The following is a 21,122-nucleotide window of genomic DNA, read 5'->3' as shown; positions in this document are numbered from 1 at the left end:
CTATAAATTTGACTATCTACCTCATTTAAGTGGAATCAAACAGTACTTCTGTTTTTTGGCTCATTTATTTCACTTAGCATAATATCCTCAAGATTCATCCATGTTGTAGCATGTGATAAGATTTCCTTCCTTCTTAAGGCTAAGTCGTTTGTTCCATTGTATGTACATACCACATTTTGTTCCTGCATTTATTCATTGATAGACTTTTGGATTGCTTCTACCTCTTGGCTACTGTGAATAGTGCTGCTGTGAACATCAATATGCAAATATCTCTGAGATCCTGCTTTCAGTTCTTTTGGATATATACCTGGGTATATCTCAAAAGTTGGATTGCTGGATTATATGGTAGTTTTATTTTGAATTTGAGGAATTTCCATACTGTTTTCCACAGTGGTTGTACTGTGTATTTTATTTTTAAGTCATCTCCACGTCAGATATGGGGCTCAGTCTTACAACCCTGACATCAAGAGTCACATGTTCTGCTGACTGAGTCATCCAGGTGCCCTGTGGTTGCACAGTTTACAACCCCACCAGCAGTGCACAAGAGTTCTGATTTCTCCACATCCTTGCCAGGACTTACTTCCTTCTGTGTTTTCTTTGGTTTTGTTTTTTATTTATTCATGAGAGACACAAAGAGGCAGAGACACAGGCAGAGGGAGAAGCAGGCTCCATGCAGGGAGCCCAATGTGGGACTTGATCCTGGGACCCTGGGATCACACCCTGAGCCAAAGCCAGATGCTCAAGCACTGAGCCACCCAAGCATCCCTCTGGTTTTTTTTTTTTTTTTGATAGTAGACATCTTAATGGGCGTGTGGTGATGACACATCATTGTGGTTCTGATCTGCATTTCTGTGATGTTTAGTGATATTACACATCTCTTCATATGTTTGTTGGCCATTTGACTATCATCTTTGGATAAATGTCTATCCCAGTTCTTTACCTATTCTAATCAGGTTATTTGACTCTTTTTTTGATTGTCATTGTTTTTTATATATTCTAGATATTTACCCTTTATCAGATAAATGATTTGCAAATATTTTCTCTCATTCTGTAGATTGCCTTTTTCACTGTGTTGTATATTTTGGACAAAAGTTTGTTGGGGTTTTGTGTGTGTGTGTGTGCATGGGCTTTTAAGAGCGAGAAACTGAGCAGGGGATGGGGATTGGAGGGACAGAGGCAGAGGGAGAGAGAGAATCCCAAGCAGACTCCACTGTCAGTGAGAAACACCACATGGGGTTCAGTCTCAGTATCCTGAGATCATGACCCGAGCTGAGATCAAAAGTCAGACGCCCAACCGCCTGAGCCCCCGAGGTGTCCCTGGACAAAAGTTTTTAGGTTTGATGTCCCATTTGTCTATTTTTGATTGTATTGCTTGTGCTTTTGGTGTCCTGTCGAAGAAATCATTGCCAGGTTCAATGTTACAAGGCTTTTCCCTGTGTTTTCTTCTAGGAATTTTATGGTTTTTGTTTTCACATTTCAGTCTTTAATCCATTTTTAGTTAATTTTTGTATGTGGTGTTAAGAATCTAAGTTCATTTGTTTGCATGTGGATATCTATTTTTCTCCATATTTTCTTTTAGAAGAATTGCCAAATTGTTTTCTAAAGTGGCTGCACCATTTTACATTCCCTCAAGAACTGTATGAGGATTCCATTTATTGTCTTTGTTTTCTAGTATATCAGTGACACTGTACCTATTAATTTCCCATTTCCCCTTCCTCTTAACCCCTGGTGACCACGATTTCTGTGTCTCTGAATTTGCCTATACCTCATATAAGTGGAATTGTAAAATACATTTTTTGTGTCCAGCTTCTTTTGCTTAGCATACTGTTTTTGCAGTTCATCCATATTGTAGCATGTATCAGAATTTCTTTTTTTATTTTTTTAAGGCTTAGTCATTTTTCCATTTTATGTGTACACCACATTTTGTTCATCTGTCAATGGGTATTTGGGTTTCAGTCTTTGGCTGTTATGAATTCTGTTCCTGCAAACATTTGTGTACAAGTTTCTACTTTGTGTCCCTTCTTTCAGTTCTTTAGGGTATATATAGTCAGAGGTGGAATTGTTGGATCATGTAATAATTCTGTTTAATTTTTGAGGAACTGCTAAGATCATGACCTGAGCCAAAGTCAAGAGTCAGATATTTGAAACTGACAAAGCCACCCAGGTACCCTGTCCATTCATGCTTATTTGGAGAAATGTCTGTTTAAATTCTTTGCCTGTTTTAGAGTAGTCTTTTTATTGAGTTTTAAGAGTTCTTTATATATTCTGGATCCTAGATCCTTATTAGATACATGATTTGCCACAAGCTAGGAAGAGGGAAGGAAAGAGTCTTCCCAAGAGTCTTCAGAAAGAAGCATGACCTAGCAACAACTTGATTTCAGACTTCCAGCCTCCAGAATTTAAGAGAATACGTTTCTGTGGTTTTAAGTCACCAAGGCTGTGGTAATTTATTATAGCGGCCCTAGGAAAGTAATAAACTGGTGAAGTCATCTGGTTCTGGGCTTTTCTTTGTGAGAAGTCTTTTTTTTTTTTTTTTAATTATAAATTCACTATTTCTTATAGGCCTATTTAGACTTTCTTTTTTGTTTTTCATTTTTTAAAAATATTTTATTTCTTTATTCATGGGAGAGACAGAGAGGCAGAGACATAGGCAGAGGGAGAAGCAGGCTCCCTGTAGGGAGCCTGATGAGGGACTCAGTACCGGGTCCCCAGGATCCCAGTGTGAGCCACAGGCAGACACTCGACCACTGAGCCATCCAGGTGCCCATGACTTTCTTTTTCTTGAGTCAGTTTCAGTAGTTTGTATCTTTCCAGGAATTTGTCAGTTTCTTCTGATTTCTTATTTGTTGGTATACAATTGTTCATAGTATTCTCTTATAATCCTTTTTATTTCTGTAAGGTCAGTAGTAACATTCTTTCATTCCTCATTTTAGGAACTTGAGGTGGTGTTTTTTGTTTTTTGTTTTTTGTTTTCTTTGTCAATCTCCCTAAAGGTTTATCAATTTTATTGGTCATTTCAAATAACCAACTTTTGGTTTCATTGATTTTTTTATTTCTCTATTTTTCTGTTCCTTCATCCAAACTATTATTTCCTTCTTTTTGCTTGCTTTGGGTTGGCTCTTTTTATTTCTCTAGTTTTTTAAAGTAGAAGGTAGGTTATTGATTTGAAATCTTTATTCTGGGATCCCTGGGTGGCGCAGCGGTTTGGTGCCTGCCTTTGGCCCAGGGCGCGATCCTGGAGACCCGGGATCGAATCCCACGTTGGGCTCCCTGCATGGAGCCTGCTTCTCCCTCTGCCTGTGTCTCTGACTCTTTCTCTCTCTGTGTGATTATCATAAATAAATAAAAATTAAAAAAAAAAAGAAAAGAAATCTTTATTCTTCTTTAATGTAGGCATTTACAGCACTACTTTTGCTGTACCCTGTAAGTTTTAGTATTGTTTTAGCAGCTTGGGTTGTCAAAACAAAATACCATAGATTGAGTGGCTTAAACAACAGAAAATTATTTTCTCAAAATTCAGGAGGGTAGAAGTCCAAGATCAAGGTGCCATCATGGTTGGATTCTGGTAAGAAGTCTCTTCTCTCTTCTACCACCTTCTTGCTGTGTCATACTTCAGAGAGAGAGCAAGAGCAAGCTCTTGAGTATCTTATCTCTCTTATACGGAAACTGATCCTCTCAAGGGGGACCCACCCTCATGCCCTCATCTAAGTCTAATTACCTCCCAAAGACTTCGTCCCCAAATACCATCACATTAGGGCTGTGTAATGAATCTTGGTGGAACATAATTCAGTCCATAGCAGCTAAGTTACATTTATGTTTTCAATCATCTCAAAGTGCTTTCTAAATTACTTCATGATTTCTTCTTTGGCCCAGTGGTTATTTAGGAATATATTAATTTCCACAAATTTATGACTTCACCCAATGTGTTATCAATTTGTAATTTTATTCCATTGTGGTTAGAGAGCATACTTCATATAATTTCACTGTTTAAAATTCATTGAGACTTGCTTTGTGGCCGAACATACGGTCTAGTCTATCCTGGATAATGTTACATGTGTGCTTGTAAAGAATGTGTTGTTTGTGTTTTTTCTTCCTTAAGATTTTACTTATTTTTTAAGATTTTATTTATTCACTTGATTGAGAGAGAAAGGAAGCATGAGTGGGAGAAGCAGACTCCCCACCCAACGCAGGGCTTGATCCCAGGATCTGGAGATCACAACCTGAGCTGAAAGCAGATAGCTTAACCGGCTGAGCTATGCAGGCACCCCTTAAGATTTTATTTTTGAGCAATCTCTACAACCCAATATGGGGCTCTAACCCACAACCCCAAGATCAAGAGTCACGTGCTTTACCAACTGAGCCAGTGGGGTGTCCCAAGAATGTATTGCCTTGTTGTTGGGTATTTTGTTTTATTAAGTAGGCATCACATCCATTGTGGAGCCCAACATAGGGCTTGAACTCACCATGTTGAGATCGAAAGTCAGATACTTAATCAACTGAGCCACCTAGGTGCCCCTGTTGAGTGTTATATAGATGTCTGTCAGGCCTACTTGGTTTATAGTGTTGTTCAAGTCTTATTTCCTTGCTGATCATTTTATCTGTTACTACAAATAAGGTATTGGAAGTCTCCAACTATTACTATTGAACTGTTTCTTTCTCCTTTAAGTTCAATTTTTGCTTTATATATTTTGGGATTCTATAGGAGCATGTATGTTTGTAATTGCTATATTGATATATCAAGAAGATGTTATATCTTGGTCCTTTTATCATTCTGTAATGTCCTTCTTTGTGTCTAATAACAAATATTATCTTAAAGTCTTTTTTTTTTTTTTTTTTTTTTTTGTTAGGTTTGTGGTATACAAGAACCTAGGACTATATTGAGGCTTTATAAGCTCCTGTGGACATCTCATTCCTCAGCTTTTCCTTTTAAGATTTTTGTTTGGTCTTTTGTTTACTCCAAAAATTATCCACTATCTTAGGCAGCCATGAACGTAAAAACACTTGCCTGATATTGTTTCTGACAAATGCCCCCTGTGAAAAGGAATTTTGCATTTGAGGTTTCAGTCAAGTCCAATATAGACATCCTTGCAAGTGGAGTCTTGCAGGGAACTATTATCAGGTCAGATGATAACAATTCTTTGGGAAGGAGGCTTTAAAAGAGTTCCAGCTCCATTGTGCTACCTCTCGTGGTTGTGAGACTGCATGGGAAATGTGGATTGTTTTCATAACTTATTGCTTCAACTTGTAGCTGGAAAAGGAATGGGACCAGGGCAAGTTAAAATGCCCCAAAATTTCTATTCCTATTGAGATTTGCTATTTTTCTTAAATACTGAGTTGCTACAGGCCTTTAGCTAGTTTCCAAGAGTTCTGAATAAGTTGATTCTGACAGGGTATTTTTTTTTTTTTTTTTTTTTTTTTTTTTTTGCCAATTTTTTCATTGCTTTGTGAAGGAAAGAATTTTTCAAAGTCCTTATTACTTCATTACTCTCTCTAACGTAATCCACTGCATCCCTTTTGGTAAAGGTAGGTGTTGAGGCAGCAGCACACTTACCAAATCAACAGTGTCAAGTTTGTCTAAGAGTTTACTGAGTCAGGAGGAGGCAAGTAATACTCCTTCTAAATGGAGATAAAAGCAAAGACCTTAAGCAGTGCTACTTCTCAAAGGAAAAGGAGGAGGAGGGAACCATTATTTGAGTTTCTGAATACTGCATTTGAGTGCGTGCAGTAATTTTGTTTAAGCCTGATTGTCTTTGCGATCATAGAGTCCTGGAGCCAAACTATTCTCAGATCTTCTTTATCCCAAGGTACCAATCACTATGTACAACCTAGGCCTCAGAGAATTCTCTGGGTAATAGATATATTTCTTATAAAAGAAACTAAGGAAACCCAAGCAACACTAATCACTGCTCACTTCCTTAGGATAAACCCTTTGAGGTCTGTTCACCTGAGGAGGCTCTATCCTTCCTCTGCCCACCTTTCCTGCCCAGGGTTTCAGGCTCCTTGTTGGGAGGTATACATTGTACTCTCACTTGCCCTGCTTGTGACCTCTTTTCTCCATCCTTTCACGAATATTGTCCTTCTCACCATCTTTGAAAGACTTCTAATTAGTTATTTACTGAAGGTGCATAACAGCTGTCAGTTCCCACTAGTAAGACATGATAAAATTGATGGAATCATTCAGTTAATGCAGCAAAACACTGTTTCATGTGCCACGAAGAAAAAAATCTTTCCAGTTCATCTATGACACACCACCAGTTGTAAGATGCATCCTGATTATAGATATTAAAATGGACGAAATGTCTTAGAATCTATGAAAAATGGTAGCTTCATTTCCTGCCTGACTCTCAAATGGGAGAGTGAGAGTATAGCTGAGAGCCTTAGTGAGTAAATATAGAAGCCAAAGGAAACTCCAAGATATAGCAGCCGGTGGGGATTATACAATGAATATCTTCTAAAATAAATCCTCTTACCAGAATGTTGCTGGAATCAGTGTTTACTATGATTGAAGAAGCTGAAAGGCCTTAGTTGCTTATTGATGAAAGAAACTGGAGGAATGAATAAATGTTTAAATTCCTTTAATTCAAAAAAAAAACAAAAAAAAAAAACAAAAAAATAAATTCCTTTAATTCAAATAGATGAGTGCCTACTATATGGGCAAGGAGCTGTGGTACCTTAAAATTAATGTGTTTTTTTAACGTTTGTAGCTTTTAAGAATAAATTTTATAATTTTATTTATTTGAGAGAGAGGTTGAGTGAGAGTGAGAGAGTGGGAGCAGGGGAAAGGGCAAAGGGAGAGGGAGAAGCAGGCTCTCTGCCGAGCAAGGGAGTCCAGTGCAGTGCTCAATCCTGGGACTCTGGGATCATGAGCTGAGCCAAAGGCAGATGCTTACCTGACTAAACCACCCAGGCACCCCAAGAATAACAATTTTTCACTAAAATGTTACTGAATAGTTAATTCCATCATTAAATAATAAACCTCAATTTAGTGATAGTTCTAGCAACATCAATTTCTTAAAAGTGAAAGTTACTCAACTCCCACATATAAACAGTTTCAAAAGCAGTTGGAAAATTCTTCCAGGTCATTCCTGAATTCTTACCTAAGAAGTATTTTTCTCAGACAAGTGGATCTTCATCTACCCAATGACACATAGATGTTTCTGTAAGTTTAAGAAGTATATTATTCCCTGTGGAAAAAGAAGCGTGTTATGCAATATAGCTTTTCTGATCTTGGCCAAAGAACCCAAATCTGTACATTACTTATCTCTGGCTTGCCATTTTCAAACAGTAATTATAGATCTGATTATTGCTTATTGAGAAGAGTAAACTGTTCTGAAGAAAGTGGATCTGAGTGAAGGAAGTTAGCTTCTAGAGCATTTGCAGTTTCCCAGGAATTTTCTGACTGTACCAGTGCATATAGTTTGATACTTAAAAACATTGATTTCACTCAACTTTCCTTAGCTTGCCCTGCCCCCACCCAACCCATAAGTATATAGTAATCTTAAATAATTGTGGTAGAAAATCTTATTCAGGTGGACTTTCAATCAGACTTTGTTCCTATTTTTAACCTCCCTAAATTATAAATCTTTATTTTGTAGGTATCATAGCAGCAAATGTTTTTGTATTCTGTTTATGGAGAGTACCTTCTCTACAGCGGACAATGATCAGATATTTCACATCAAACCCAGCTTCAAGTAAGTCTACTTAATGACTTTATTTTGAAGTAGATGTAATATGAAAGAAATATGCTTTATGTTAATTGAAATCCTATAAAAAGGATGAGTTACTTTTCAATATTATAAGCAGAATCTAGAAGATAGACTATAAGTAAGCTCCTTGAGTAAAGGGACCTCATTTCTCTTAGTGTTATGTCTCAGGTACCTAAAATGTGCCTTGCACCTAGTAGATAAGTATTTTTTAGTGACATAAGATGCATGATCACTACAAATTTACTCTTGGAGGATACTATTATGTACAACTGCATATCTGTAATTGAAATAATTTATGAAATCCTTTTTCTAAGTGATTTTTGCTGTAAGGATAAGTTGCTTTCGTTGAACTGAGAATTTTTATTGGTTGCTTGCTAAAGTAGAAGAGAGAAATTTAGGATAACTTTTTGCCACTTTGAAAAATACTGTGGTAAACCATCTTATTTAACTGGCTCTATTTTTATTTACTATGTTTGAATTTTTTATAATAGTAATGAAAAAAATTTAAAACAGATCATTTTTAGATCATGGTCGTGTGTCCTATGATTACCAGACTGTTTTTCATTCTCTTGTAGAGGTCCTGTGTTCTCCAATGTTGCTGTCAACATTCAGTCATTTCTCATTGTTTCACATGGCTGCAAATATGTATGTTTTGTGGAGCTTCTCCTCCAGCATAGTGAACATTCTGGGTCAAGAGCAGTTCATGGCAGTATACCTATCTGCAGGTAATAAACTTTAATCTGGGGATCTTTCAGAGTATAAGCATTCCCACCTACCTGGAGGAGATTATAGTCATAGTCTACATATGAAGACTGTATGTAGAGAATTGTATAAATTGTATATAGAGAAGGATGCCACAGACTGGTGGCTTATTTTCTTTTCTGCTTCTCATCATGCTGGTTTCTTCTTAAGATTATAGGTATGTTTAGTTTTAAATCAGGATAGACAGGAGTTAAGGTTTAGTATAGATTTTACAAATGTCATTTTTATCTCATTAGGCTTTGTTTCTTTAGATCAGGCCTACCATTTTTATAAATCAGTGTTTCCAAGACTTGCTGGCTGTCTCAGTCATCTGGATCTTTGTTAAATAACCATAAACTCATTTCCCATGGTGTGTTCAGTTTCCAGAAAGCTTTGGATCAGAGCTTTGTAATAAATTGTCAAGAATGAGTTTATTCTAACTTTGCTGCAAGCATATATATTAGTCTGGAACAGTTCCAGTCATGGTCCTGGAGATAACACCATTTCCTTATTTCAACTAGGAAATGGTGGTAGTAGATTCCAGGTTCTAGATGCTACTAAACTGGCAATTGGTCAATTAAATTTTACCCCTCTCTTTGTAAAATGTACTTAATTAAAAACCACACAGCATAAAAATTCATTTCTGAAATCTCTTTTTTTTTTTTTTTTTATTTATTTATTCATAAAGACACACAGAGAGAGAGAGAGAGAGAGAGGGGCAGAGGCACAGGCAGAGGGAGAAGCAGGCTCCATGCAGGGAGCCCGATGCGGGACTCGATCCAGGGTCCCCAGGATCAAACCCTGGGCTGCAGGCGGTGCTAAACCGCTACGCCTCCGGGGCTGCCCTCTCTTCATTTTTTTAATTAAAAAAATTAAGTTTATTTTTTTTTTAAATAATCTCTGTACCCAGCATGGGGCTTGAACTCAGAACCCTGAGATCAAGAGTCACATGTTTTTCTGACTGAGCCAGCTAGGCGCCCCTGAACTCCCTTCATTTAAAAGCAGTGTATCTGGGAATCATACTGTAGTGTGAAAGAAAGCACTTGAGAGCTTGAAGACAGAAGTCCTAGTTTTATTAGATCCTATTTCTGCTACTTGCTGTGTGATGTTGTGGAAAAGAACATATACTTCTCTGAGGTAATGATACTTAGTCTCTCCTGACAAGGTGGTGTAGAAAGGATTAAATAGAAGCATTTACAGCAAGGTGCAGAATGAGTGCTTAGTGTTAATTAAATATCCATGCATCTGGTCCCTTCAAACTAGAAACTGAGCAATATCTTTGGCCTGTAACAGAAGTGTGTAGTTTTTTTCTCAAGCACTAGTTGTATAGTAGGTAAGATGAGTCTGTCAGCTGCCATTAATTCCTGCTCTGTAGGAAGTTGTTTAAAATGAGCCATGTTCAGCTTAGATGACATCGGAGCCAGAGGGACTTGAAAAAGATCATCTAGTCTAGATCTGTGGCAGAATCATTTGGCAAACTGAGTAAAGTATAGATTCTCTGGTCCTATTCCAGAGAATCTGATTTAGTGTTTGGAGTATGGCCTAGAGGATTCCCAGACAGTTGTTGAGTTTGGAAATAGTCTTTTTCATGTTATAGATGAGAAAAGTGAGGACTGAGAAGTAAAGTGAATGATCCTGTGTCACTCAGTAAGTTGTGCAGTTGATCAGACTCTTCTTTAAAATATCTAGAATGATAGGGTAAGTGTTTGTGCCTGCACCTTGTACTGACCTAGGTAGAGATCCGACACTGTTAGTCTCTGTGAGGTGGAGATCAGAAATGGAAACCATTTTTATACTTCACTATAATGATCGAAATGTGACTTTTTTCCCAGGCGTGATTTCCAATTTTGTCAGTTACGTGTGTAAAGTTGCCACAGGAAGATATGGACCATCACTCGGTGCAGTAAGTGTTTCTAATGTAGATTTTCTAAATTTAGTTTTTAGCTTCATTTTGACATAATTTGAGGCTTACAGAAAAGTTGCATAATTATTATGATTTCCTATATACCCATTACCCTACTGTTAAGTACAGAACCACAGTACAATTATCAAAGCCAGGAAATTAACATTTGAGACAATGCTACTAACTAATCTGTATCTAACTTAGAATTTATGTTTGTAGACCCTTTAAACCTCAGGCTATAGCTTTTAACCATTGGTCATTTATATATACTTGATGGAACAGTACAAATCAAGAGGAGTAGTGAAAACAATGAGTCTCTAAAACCAGGTAGCCTAATCTAGCATTGGAAAATTCAAAATAATTACAGATTTGATTATGATGTTTAGTCACTACTTGAGTGTCTGCTAGGCAGATTAGACTAGTAGGCACTCTACTCAAGACTGGGGATTACAGCCAGTGAGCAAGATGATCATAGTACCTGTCTTTAGGAGCTAAGTTCTGGATGCTTTAAAAACATAAAGACAAAAATACATTTTCTTTTGAGTTTAGTGGCAGATTTATAGGCACATGGAAATCTTTGCATAATATTTCTTTAAAGACTTCATTTTATACATATTTATTATTTTTAAAAGATTCATTTATTTATTTGAGAGAGAGTGGTGGGAGTGGCAGTGGGAGGGAGAGAGAGAAGCAGACTCCCCATCAAGCAGGAAGCTGGATGCGGGGCTCTGTCCCAAGAACTGGAGATCACAACCTCAGACCCTAGCCAAAGGCAGTGGCTTAACCAACTGAGCCACCCAGGCACCCTATTTTCTACGTATATAAATGCAGATCACTTAAATGCATTGAAATAGGGGGTTTCATATTTAAAGAAACTCTAAGAAGGGCAGCCCAGGTGGCTCAGTGCTGCCTTCAGCCCAGCATGTGATCCTGGAGACCTGGGATCGAGTCCCACGTCGGACTCCCTGCATGGAGCCTGCTTTTCCCTCTGCCTGTGTCTCTGCCTTTCTCTGTGTGTGTGTGTGTCTTTCATGAATGGATGGATGGATGGATGAATAAATCTTAAAAAAAAAAGAAACTCTAAGAAGATTCAGTTTTAGAAGAATTCTTAAGTAATCAGCCCATAATTTGTGTGTTCTTAATTTCCTAATGAGACCTATACTTTTTCCTATAACCTACTGGATTTCTTAAGCCCTGCTTTTCCCTTAATGGAATGTTTTATTTATTTATTTATTTATTTTTTTAAAATTTTTATTTATTTATGATAGTCACAGAGAGAGAGAGAGAGAGAGAGACAGAGACATAGGCAGAAGGAGAAGCAGGCTCCATGCACCGGGAGCCCGATGTGGGATTCGATCCCGGGTCTCCAGGATCGCGCCCTGGGCCAAAGGCAGGCGCCAAACCGCTGCGCCACCCAGGGATCCCTGGAATGTTTTATATATAAAATTTTGTGCTGATATAATTTACATATTTCAAATCCTATCCTTTACCTCATTAACCAACTAAGCACCTGTTATGTGAAGGCAACAAAGACCACTGGTATGAGTCAGAAATAGATTCTGACTTTAGTTGGGGAAAAAACATTATATGCTATATGTAATACACACTGAAAGGGCTTAGTGTTCTCTAGAAGTCTTCAGGTGTTCTGAATGTGGGGAGACTTTTTTCATTAACTGAGAGGATCTGGAAGGGCTTTTTTTTTTTTTTTTTTTTTTTTTTTTTTTAAGATTTATTCATTCTGGGAAGAGAGTGGGGGACGGTCACAGAGAGAGAGAGAGAGAGAGACACTCCTCAAGCAGACTTTGCATTGAGTTCAGAGCCCAACACAGGGTTCAATTCCAAGACCCCAAGATCATCACCTGAGCCAAAATAAAGAGTTGGGTGCCCAACCAACTGAGCCACCCAGGCACCCCTGGGAGGACATTTTGATGTGCCTCGGGACAAGTATTCTCATTTTACAGATAAGAAACTGAAGTCCAAGATGAAAAGAGTGTGGCAGATATTTGGAATTAGACTGGGTTTGCATTCCAGCTCTGCCACTTATCTGTGATTTCTAGAACATATTCCTGAACCTTTCTGAGCTTTAATTTCTCTGTGTAAAATGGGGATAGCACATCTCTTCTGATCTGCAGTGCAAGTGTGTTTAGAATGCTTAGCATAATAAGGAGCATGTACTAAGAAATGTGGTAGTGGTAGTTCCTGCTCAGAAATCAAAATTCTGTACAGCCATGTCAGGATAAAATTGTCCCCAATAATAAAGAAAATGAAATCATCAGAAATAATGGCATTTTTAATGAGAAAACTAAAAAAAAAATACTGTCGACAAAGTTGTGTTAGATGATGGGCTTCATCATAATCCTTTGTTAAAGGATAAAGGGGACCATTAAAGAATATTTGTCAATTAACATATTGGCACTAGAGAGCAAGAATACTGACGGGATTTTGATAACGGTTTTGTTAGACCTCTCTGTTTTCAGAATCTCACTTAAAAATTGTTTCTTAGTAGTTATTGGTAGGAAGCTTTCCCTAGTCTACTTTTCAAAAGTTTATTGTCTGTGAAATATAGCCCTTAATCTTGAGATGGCAAAGATCAATAAAATGTTTGTTGTAGGAAACAGCATTTGTTAAAATGTTAATTTTTTTCACTTAATGATGTAGTTCATCATAGGGTGGATTTGCTCAGTAGCATTATGATAACTTGCTTACTATAACTTCATTGATGTAAGTATCACATTTAATCTGTATATAAAAATTCTCTGCTAAGTTAGGGAAGTATCTTTTTTTTGGGGGGGGGAGGAGTATCTTTAGTCTCTTCCTACAGGGTTGCAAGTAAAATGAAATGGTCACTAGAACAGATTCATATGGAGTTCTATTTTGATTTACCTATAGTGTCTGGAGTATATCTCTTTGTATAACTTTTTTAGTGGCTGCTCTAGGTATTCCAATATATATACACACATCACTTATTACAGTCTGCTGGTGGTGGTTGAGTGAAGTGAACCTTACCTCCCTTTTCATTCCTATGTCTTCTCCAGATTATACTTGTCTTAAATACTTGCTCCACATATATTTAGAATATTGGCCACTATTATTATAAGTGCTTCAATAATTAAGCATCATTTAGAAAAGTCCAAGGGAGGAGAAACCAATTATATTTATGCATAATTTTTACTTTTTCCATTGTTCTTCTGTCCTGATGTTTCAGGATTCTTTCATCATTTTCATTTTATTTGGAGAATTAGCCATTCGTTTAGGTAGGTCTGCTGGTGATACTTAGGTTTTTCTTAGAACATGTCTGTCTCTTCATTTCTGGATATTTTCACTGGATAAAAAATTCCAGGCTGACATTTCGTTGGGCACTTGAAAAAATGTGCCACTTCTTTTTGGCCACAATAGTCTCTGAAGAGAAATTCTTTGTTGTTCAAATAGCTTTTTGCCTATAGGTAAGGTGGTGTTGATCTCTTTGAAAAATTTCTTTGTCTTTAGTTTTCAGAAGTTTGACTCTGTCTTGTCATGGATATCTTTGTGTTGATCTTGTTTAGGATTTGCTTAGCTTCATGAATCTAGAGTTTGTCTTTTGGGACGTTTTTAGCCATTACTACTTCAAATACTTTTTCAGCCTCACCCTTCCTCCCTCCTTTATAACTTTGATGACATAATGTTGGATCACTTATAATCTCATGGGTCCCTGAAATTTAGTTAATTTTTTCAGTCTTGTTTTTCTGTTGTCCAGACTGGGTAATTGATACTCTGTTTCAAGTTCACTGACTATTTTGTCCTTTCCATTCTACTTGGGCCGATTTATTGAGTGTTTCTATTTTAGGGTACTGTATTTTTTAGTTCTAAAGTTTACATTGTTAGTAGTGTCTTCTGTTTCTTTGAGAGCTTTTCTATTTTTGTGCTATTTTTTCACTTGTTCCAAGCATGTTTGTAATTGCGCATTAAAGCATTTTTATAATTGCTGCTCTAAAATGCTTGTTAGGATGTCTGAGTGGCTCAGTTGGTTGGGCATCTGACTCTTGATTTCAGCTCAGGTCATGATCTCATGGGTCTTGGGATCAGTCCTGCTTTGGGCTCTACACTCAGTGGAGAGTCTGCTTTTTTTAAAGATTTTATTTATTCATGAGAGACACAAAGGCAGAAACATAGGCAGAGGGAGGCAGGCAGGCTCCCTCCAGGGAGCCTGAAGCTGGACTCTCTCCTAGGACCCCGGGATCACACCCTGAGCCAAAGGCAGACACCCAACCACTGAGCCACCCAGGTGTCCCAATAAATAAATTTAAAAAATATATACTTGTCAGACTATTTTAATACCTGTGTCATCTTGTTGGTGTTGTCTTTTTTTCATTCAACTTGGGGTTTTTCCTGGTTCTTGGTATGGTGAGTTATTTTTATTTTATTAATTAATTAATTCATGATAGAGAGGCAGAGACACAGGCAGAGGGAGAAGCAGGCTCCATGCCAGGAGCTGGATGCGGGACTCGATCCCGGGACTCCAGGATTGCGCCCTGGGCCAAAGGCAGGTGGTAAACCACTGAGCTACCCAGGGATCCCTGGTGAATGTTTTTTTTTTTTTTTTTTTTTATGATAGTCACACAGAGAGAGAGAGAGGCAGAGACATAGGCAGAGGGAGAAGCAGGCTCCATGCACCGGGAGCCTGATGTGGAACTCGATCCCCGGTCTCCAGGATCGCGCCCTGGGCCAAAGGCAGGCGCCAAACCGCTGCGCCACCCAGGGATCCCTGGTGAATGATTTTTAAATGAAATCTGGACAGGGCAGCTCAGGTGGCTCAGCGGTTTAGCGCCACCTTCAGTCCAGGGCCTGATCCTGGAGACCCAGGATTGAGTCCCACGTGGGGCTCCCTGCATGGAGCCTGCTTCTCCCTCTGCCTGTGTATCTGCTTCTCTCTGTGTCTCTCATGAATAAATAAATAAAATCTTAAAAAAAAAAAAAACTGGACATATTGGCTATTATGAGACTTTGAGTCTACTCTTTATTAGGCTGCCCCGAAGGTGCTCTGATGAGGGGGGAAAAGGGGTATGTTGATCATTAGTGTCTGATAAGGTTAAAGTCCAGGTTCCCTACTTAGCCTCCTTTGACACCTAGGGATGAAGGCTCTTGTTACTAGAGGGCAGGACTGGGAGTTCTGGAAATTGAGTCGCCTATGTAGACCTCTCTTGGCTAGGAAGAACAGGGTGCCTTGTTACTGCTGCCTACATGACCTCCACTGACCCTACCCTGTCAACAGTATTGGGATGCCTGGTTGCAGTCTGCAAGGGTAGAAGTCAGGCTCTCCATTCAGTCTTTGTTGATGGGGATTGGGCCACAGCCTTTTCTGTTGTTTGGCTGGAGTAGAGTGGTTATTATCTAAAAGTTGATTGTTAGGCAGCCCAGGTGGCTCAGCAGTTTAGTGCCGCCTTCTGCCAGGGGCGTGATCCTGGAGACCCGGGATCAAGTCCCACATCGGGCTCTCTGTGAGGAGCCTGCTTCTCCCTCTGCCTGTGTCTCTGCCTCTTTCTCTGTGTCTCATGAATAAATAAGTAAAATTTAAAAAAAATTTTTCATATTAAAATATCTATAGTGAGCACTTTAGATGAAGAACAATCATCTATGGAGAAGTAATCTAGAGCTACCTAACCATTTTAATTTTAGTGTTGTTCTTTAACATCAACTAATCAAATTCTGGTGGCCTCATTTGGAGGGAAATATAATTTTATTGTTTTTTTTTCCTTCTCAGAAAATAAGGTCTCAGCTTGATTTTGGGTTTTGTTGAGTTGACCTTTTTAGGTTTGTTTAAAAATAAATCTAGGAAGGGCAGCCTGGGTGGCTCAGTGGTTTAGCGCCACCTTCAGCCCAGGGCCTGATCCTGGAGACCTGGGATTGAGTCCTGTGTCAGGCTCCCTTGTGGAGCCTGCTTCTCCCTCTGCCTATGTTTCTGCCTCTCTCTCTCTCTCTCTCTCTCTCTCTCTGCATCTCTCATGAATAAATAAATAAAAATCTTTGAAAAAAATAATAAAGTTTATAATTTGGCAAGCTCAGACATGAGGATACGCATGAAGCCATTGCTAGAATCAAGATAAATGAACATACTTGTCATCTTAAAAGTGTCATTGTGTTCCTCTGTAGCCCCCCCTTACTGCTTCTCCCTTCATTCTTGGGCAGCAACCTCTCTACTTTCTGTCATGATAGTTTCATTTGTATTTACTGTTTACAGTTTAATAATGGGATCACCTAGCATATAGTCCTTTTTATTATTGTTCTGGCTTTCATTACTTTGTAGTTATTTTGAAATTCATCCATAAAGTTGTATATATCAGTTTATTCCTTTGTATGGATGACTCATGTTTCATTGTATGAATATGCCAGAATGTGTATATGCATTCACCTGATGGACATTTGGGTTGTTTCTACTTTTAGCTATTATAGAAAAGCTGCTATGAACATTTGTGTAAAACTCTTTGTATGGATGTGTGCTTTCATTTCTCTTGGGTTAACACCTAGGAGTGGAATGGCCAGATAGTATGGCAAATAAGTATTTAACTTTTAAGGAACTTCCAAAGTCTTCCGAAGTGGTTATAGTATTTTACTTTCCCACCAGCAGTGTGAGATTTTGTTTCTTCACGTCCTCAGCAACACCTAGTGTGGTCAATCTTTTTAATTTGTAACCAATATATAGTGATATCTGTGTGGTTTAAATTTTTTATTTCCTTAATGATTAATGATATTGATCATCTTTTCATGTCCTTATTTGCTATCCATATGTCTTTCTGAAGTGTTCAAATATTTTGCCCAGTTAAAACAATTTTTTAAGGGGCACAGTTGGTTAATAGCGTCTACCTTCAGTTCATTCAGTTAATTAAATGCATAGTAATGAGAATTTTCTTTCCTATTAGATTATCTGTAGTGAGCCAGTATTCTCTTTTGCCTATATCTTGTCTTCTCTCAGCAGTATCCATTGGAAGACTGTTTGGTTTATATAAAGTCTGATTTACTAAGTTATTTTTTCTGAAGGATCATGCTTTTTGGTCTCATAGCTATGAAATGTTTGCCCAACATAAGGTCACAAGGAGTTTTCTCCTGTGCTTTCTTTAAAAGTTTTTATTTTATGTTTTACATTTAGTCTGTGTTTCACTTTGAAAGAACTGCAAAATATTCTTGAACTATATTCCCCAGTTTTTAACAGTTTGCCACATTTCACTTGTCATTTTCTTTATACATACTATTTTTTCTGAACTATTTGCAAGTAGGTTGCATATATCATGCCCTTTTATCCTTAAGTACTTCAGTGTATATTTCTAAGAATATGAATATTCTGATTCTTTCTACAGTTCAGTTATCAAATTCAGGAAATTTGCTTATTTTTTTTTAAAGGTTTTATTTATTTATTCATGAGAGACACAGAGAGATAGAGAGGCAGAGACTTAGGTAGAGGGAGAGGCAGGCTTCACTCAGGAAGCTCAATGTGGGATTCTATCCCGGGACTCCAGGATCACACCCTGAGCCAAAGGCAGACGCTTAACTGCTGAGCTACGCAGACGTCCCCAAATTCAGGAAATTTAAAAGTGATATAATACTTTAGTTTCACTTACAGAACATATTACAGTTTTGTAAATTGTCCCAGTAATGTCTTTTGTAGCTATTTTTCTCCCTCTAATATCATATATTGCATTTAGTGGTTATGTCTCTCTGGTATCCCAAAAGCTGGAACATTTCCTTCCACAGCTTTTAAAAAATTTTTAAATTGAGGTATAATTGACATATCATTATAGCTTTGAGCATACAACATAATGATTTTATATTTGTATAAGTTGCAAAGTGATCACAATGAGTCTGGTTAAACATGGTTAACAAGTCTATTACCATATACAAGGTACAGTTAAAATATTTTTTCCTTGTCATGAGAACCTTTAAGTTACATTCTCTCAGCAACTTACAAATATGTAACACAGTAGTATTAACTATGATTGCCATGCTGTACATTGCTTCCCTATGACTGACTTATTTTATAATTGGAAGTTTGTACCTTTTGACCCTCTTCACCCATTTTGGCCCTCCCTATCCCTGACTCTGGTAACCACCAATCTTCTTCACATACAAGAGCTTGCTTTTGGGATCCCTGAGTGGCGCAGCGGTTTAGCGCCTGCCCTTGGCCCAGGCGCGCTCCTGGAGACCCGGGATCGAATCCTAATCGGGCTCCTGGTGCATGGAGCCTGCTTCTCCCTCTGCCTATGTCTCTGCCTCTCTCTCTCTCTCTCTCTCTCTCTCTCTCTCTCTGTGTGACTATCATAAATTAAAAAAAAAAAAAAACTTGCTTTTTGTTTTGTTTTGTTTTAGATTTCATATGCAAGTGAGATAATACAGTATTTGTCTTTCCCTGGCTTATCTCACTTACCATAATGCCCTTAAAATCCATTCGTGTGTCACAAATGGCAAGATTTCATTCTTTTCAAATTTTTTAATTTTAAGATTGTATATATTTAGGGATGCTTGGGTAGCTCAGTGATTGTCTGCCTCTGGCTCAGTGGGTGATCCTGGAGTCCCGGGATCGAGTCCTGTATTGGGGAGCCTGCTTCTCCCTCTGCCTATGTCTCTGCTTCTCTCTCTCTGTGTCTCTTATGAATAAATAAATAAATATTTTAAAAAATGATTGTTTAGAGATTATAATCTCTAAATTATATAAATATATAAATTATATAAATATATAAATTATATTAATCTAAATGATTATTTAGAGAGAGCATGCACAAGCAGGGAGAAGCACAGAGGCAGAGGGAGAGTGAGAGAATTGCAAGCAGATACCATGCTGAGTCCAGAGTGCAACACCAGGCTTAATCTCATGACCCTGAGATCATGACCCAAGCTGAAATCAAGAGTCCGATGCCCAACTGATTGAACCACCCAGACGCCCTAAGATTTCCTTCTTTTTAATGGCTGAATAATATTCCTCTTTGTGTGTGTGTGTGTGTGTGTACACATATGTACATACCACATTTTTTTTATCCGCCCATCCATAGGTGGACACTTAGGTTGTTTCCCGATCTTAGCTATTGTAAATATGCTGTGAACATGGGAGTGCATACACCTTTTTGAGTTAGTGTCTTTAGATGAATACCCAGGAGTGGAATTACTGGATCATATGATAATTCTGGTTTTAATGTTTAAAAAACATCCTTTTTTTTTTTTTTTTTTTAAGATTTAATTTATTGGGATCCTTGGGTGGCGCAGCGGTTTGGCGCCTGCCTTTGGCCCAGGGCGCGATCCTGGAGGCCCAGGGCGCGATCCTGGAGACCTGGGATCGAATCCCACGTTGGGCTCCCGGTGCATGGAGCCTGCTTCTCCCTCTGCCTGTGTCTCTGCCTCATTCTCTTTCTCTCTCTGTGACTATCACAAATAAATAAAAATTAAAAAAAAAAAAGATTTAATTTATTGAGAGAATACACGAGCAGAGGGAGGGGCAAAAGGAGTGAGAGGGAGAGCATCTCAAGTAGACTCTGTGCTGAGTATAGAGCCTGACGGGGCTGTATCTCACAACCCAGAGATAATGACCTGGGCTGAATTCAAGAGTCAGACACCCAGCTTACTTGAGCCACTACCAGATGCCCCTCAGTTTTTAATTTTTTGAGGAACTTCCATGCTGTTTTAACAATAGCCATTCAAACAGGTGTGAGGTGATATTTCCTTGTGTTTGTGACTGCTGGCCATCTAAAAGTCTGGAAAAATGTCTATGCAGATTTTATGCCCATTTTAAATTGGATTGTGTTTTTTTGCTTTTGAATTATAGTTCTGTATATATTTCAAAATTAATCCCTTATTAGATATGATTTGCAAATATTTTCTCCCATTTGGAAGGTTACCTTTTCATTTTGATGGTTTTCTTTGCTGTGCAGAAGCTTTTGGGTTTGATGTAGTTCTGCTTGTTGATTTTGATCAGCCTTTTTTCCCCCTCATGTCATGAACAGTTTTGAACCATATGGACCAGTTATTTAATAGAATATCCATCAGTTGGGTTTGTCTATTTCCTCATGATGAGATGCTGATTGTGTGTTTTTGGTTGAAATGCTACATGAATGGTGGTCTGTCCTTGGGTAACACAACTGGAAGCACATAATGCTCATTTGCTCCTAATTGTCCATTTATTGACTGGTTGTTATCCAGTTTCTCTACTCTAAAGTTACTGTTTTCTTTTACTGTTTAAAATCAGTGTATAATTGGTGAGAAGATGCTTTGGGATTTATGTAAGTATCGGGATCTCTTGTTTGTCAACCTCCTCACCCCATTGATTATTCTGGCTCGAAGTTTTTGCTCTGGTGATTATTATAAGGGTGAAGGATACATCTCATTAGGGGTACATTAGGTAACAGCTGTTATAAACATGACTTACCAAACTAAAAAATTAACATTGGTAGAGTACTGTTAACCTGCAAACTATATTTGGATTCCCCATTTTCCCACGATGTTCTTTTATTGTTCTAGGATACTATATTGCATTTAATTATCATATCTTTTTAGTATCCTCCAGTCTTGTGCTTTCTTGATCTTGTCTTTCATGACCTTGATACTTCTGAAGAATAGTAGATACATGTTTTGTAGAATGTCTATCATGGAAGTTTTATTATTTATTTAGATTTTTGGGTAATCTCTACACCCTACACCCTGAGACTGAGTCACATGTTCTACCAACTGAGCCAGCCAGGTGCCCCGGAGCTTTATTATTTTTAATAAGTGACTAGAACTGAGAACTTTGGCAGAAGACAAATGAAGTTAAATTGCTG

General features: G+C 38.0%; 1 protein-coding gene across 3 annotated transcripts in view; it reads left to right on the top strand.

Moving 5' to 3' along the window:
- The window catches only part of PARL (presenilin associated rhomboid like), a 47,457-nt gene that overhangs the window by 20,369 nt on the left and 5,966 nt on the right, over positions 1 to 21,122 (top strand). For all 3 annotated transcript variants that reach the window (XR_012021797.1, XM_072807590.1, XM_072807592.1), the window contains exons 5-7: positions 7,596 to 7,691; positions 8,282 to 8,431; positions 10,280 to 10,350. Coding sequence is in view for 2 of the 3 variants with exons in the window: in XM_072807590.1 (XP_072663691.1) it covers positions 7,596 to 7,691; positions 8,282 to 8,431; positions 10,280 to 10,350 (317 nt within the window). In the remaining variant the exon portion in view is untranslated. The remainder of the gene's footprint in view (positions 1 to 7,595; positions 7,692 to 8,281; positions 8,432 to 10,279; positions 10,351 to 21,122) is intronic.

Source organism: Canis lupus, chromosome 31 (genome assembly GCF_048164855.1).
Source record: "Canis lupus baileyi chromosome 31, mCanLup2.hap1, whole genome shotgun sequence".
NCBI classification, from domain to species: domain Eukaryota; kingdom Metazoa; phylum Chordata; class Mammalia; order Carnivora; family Canidae; genus Canis; species Canis lupus.
This window is presented reverse-complemented; position numbering and strand designations above follow the sequence as displayed.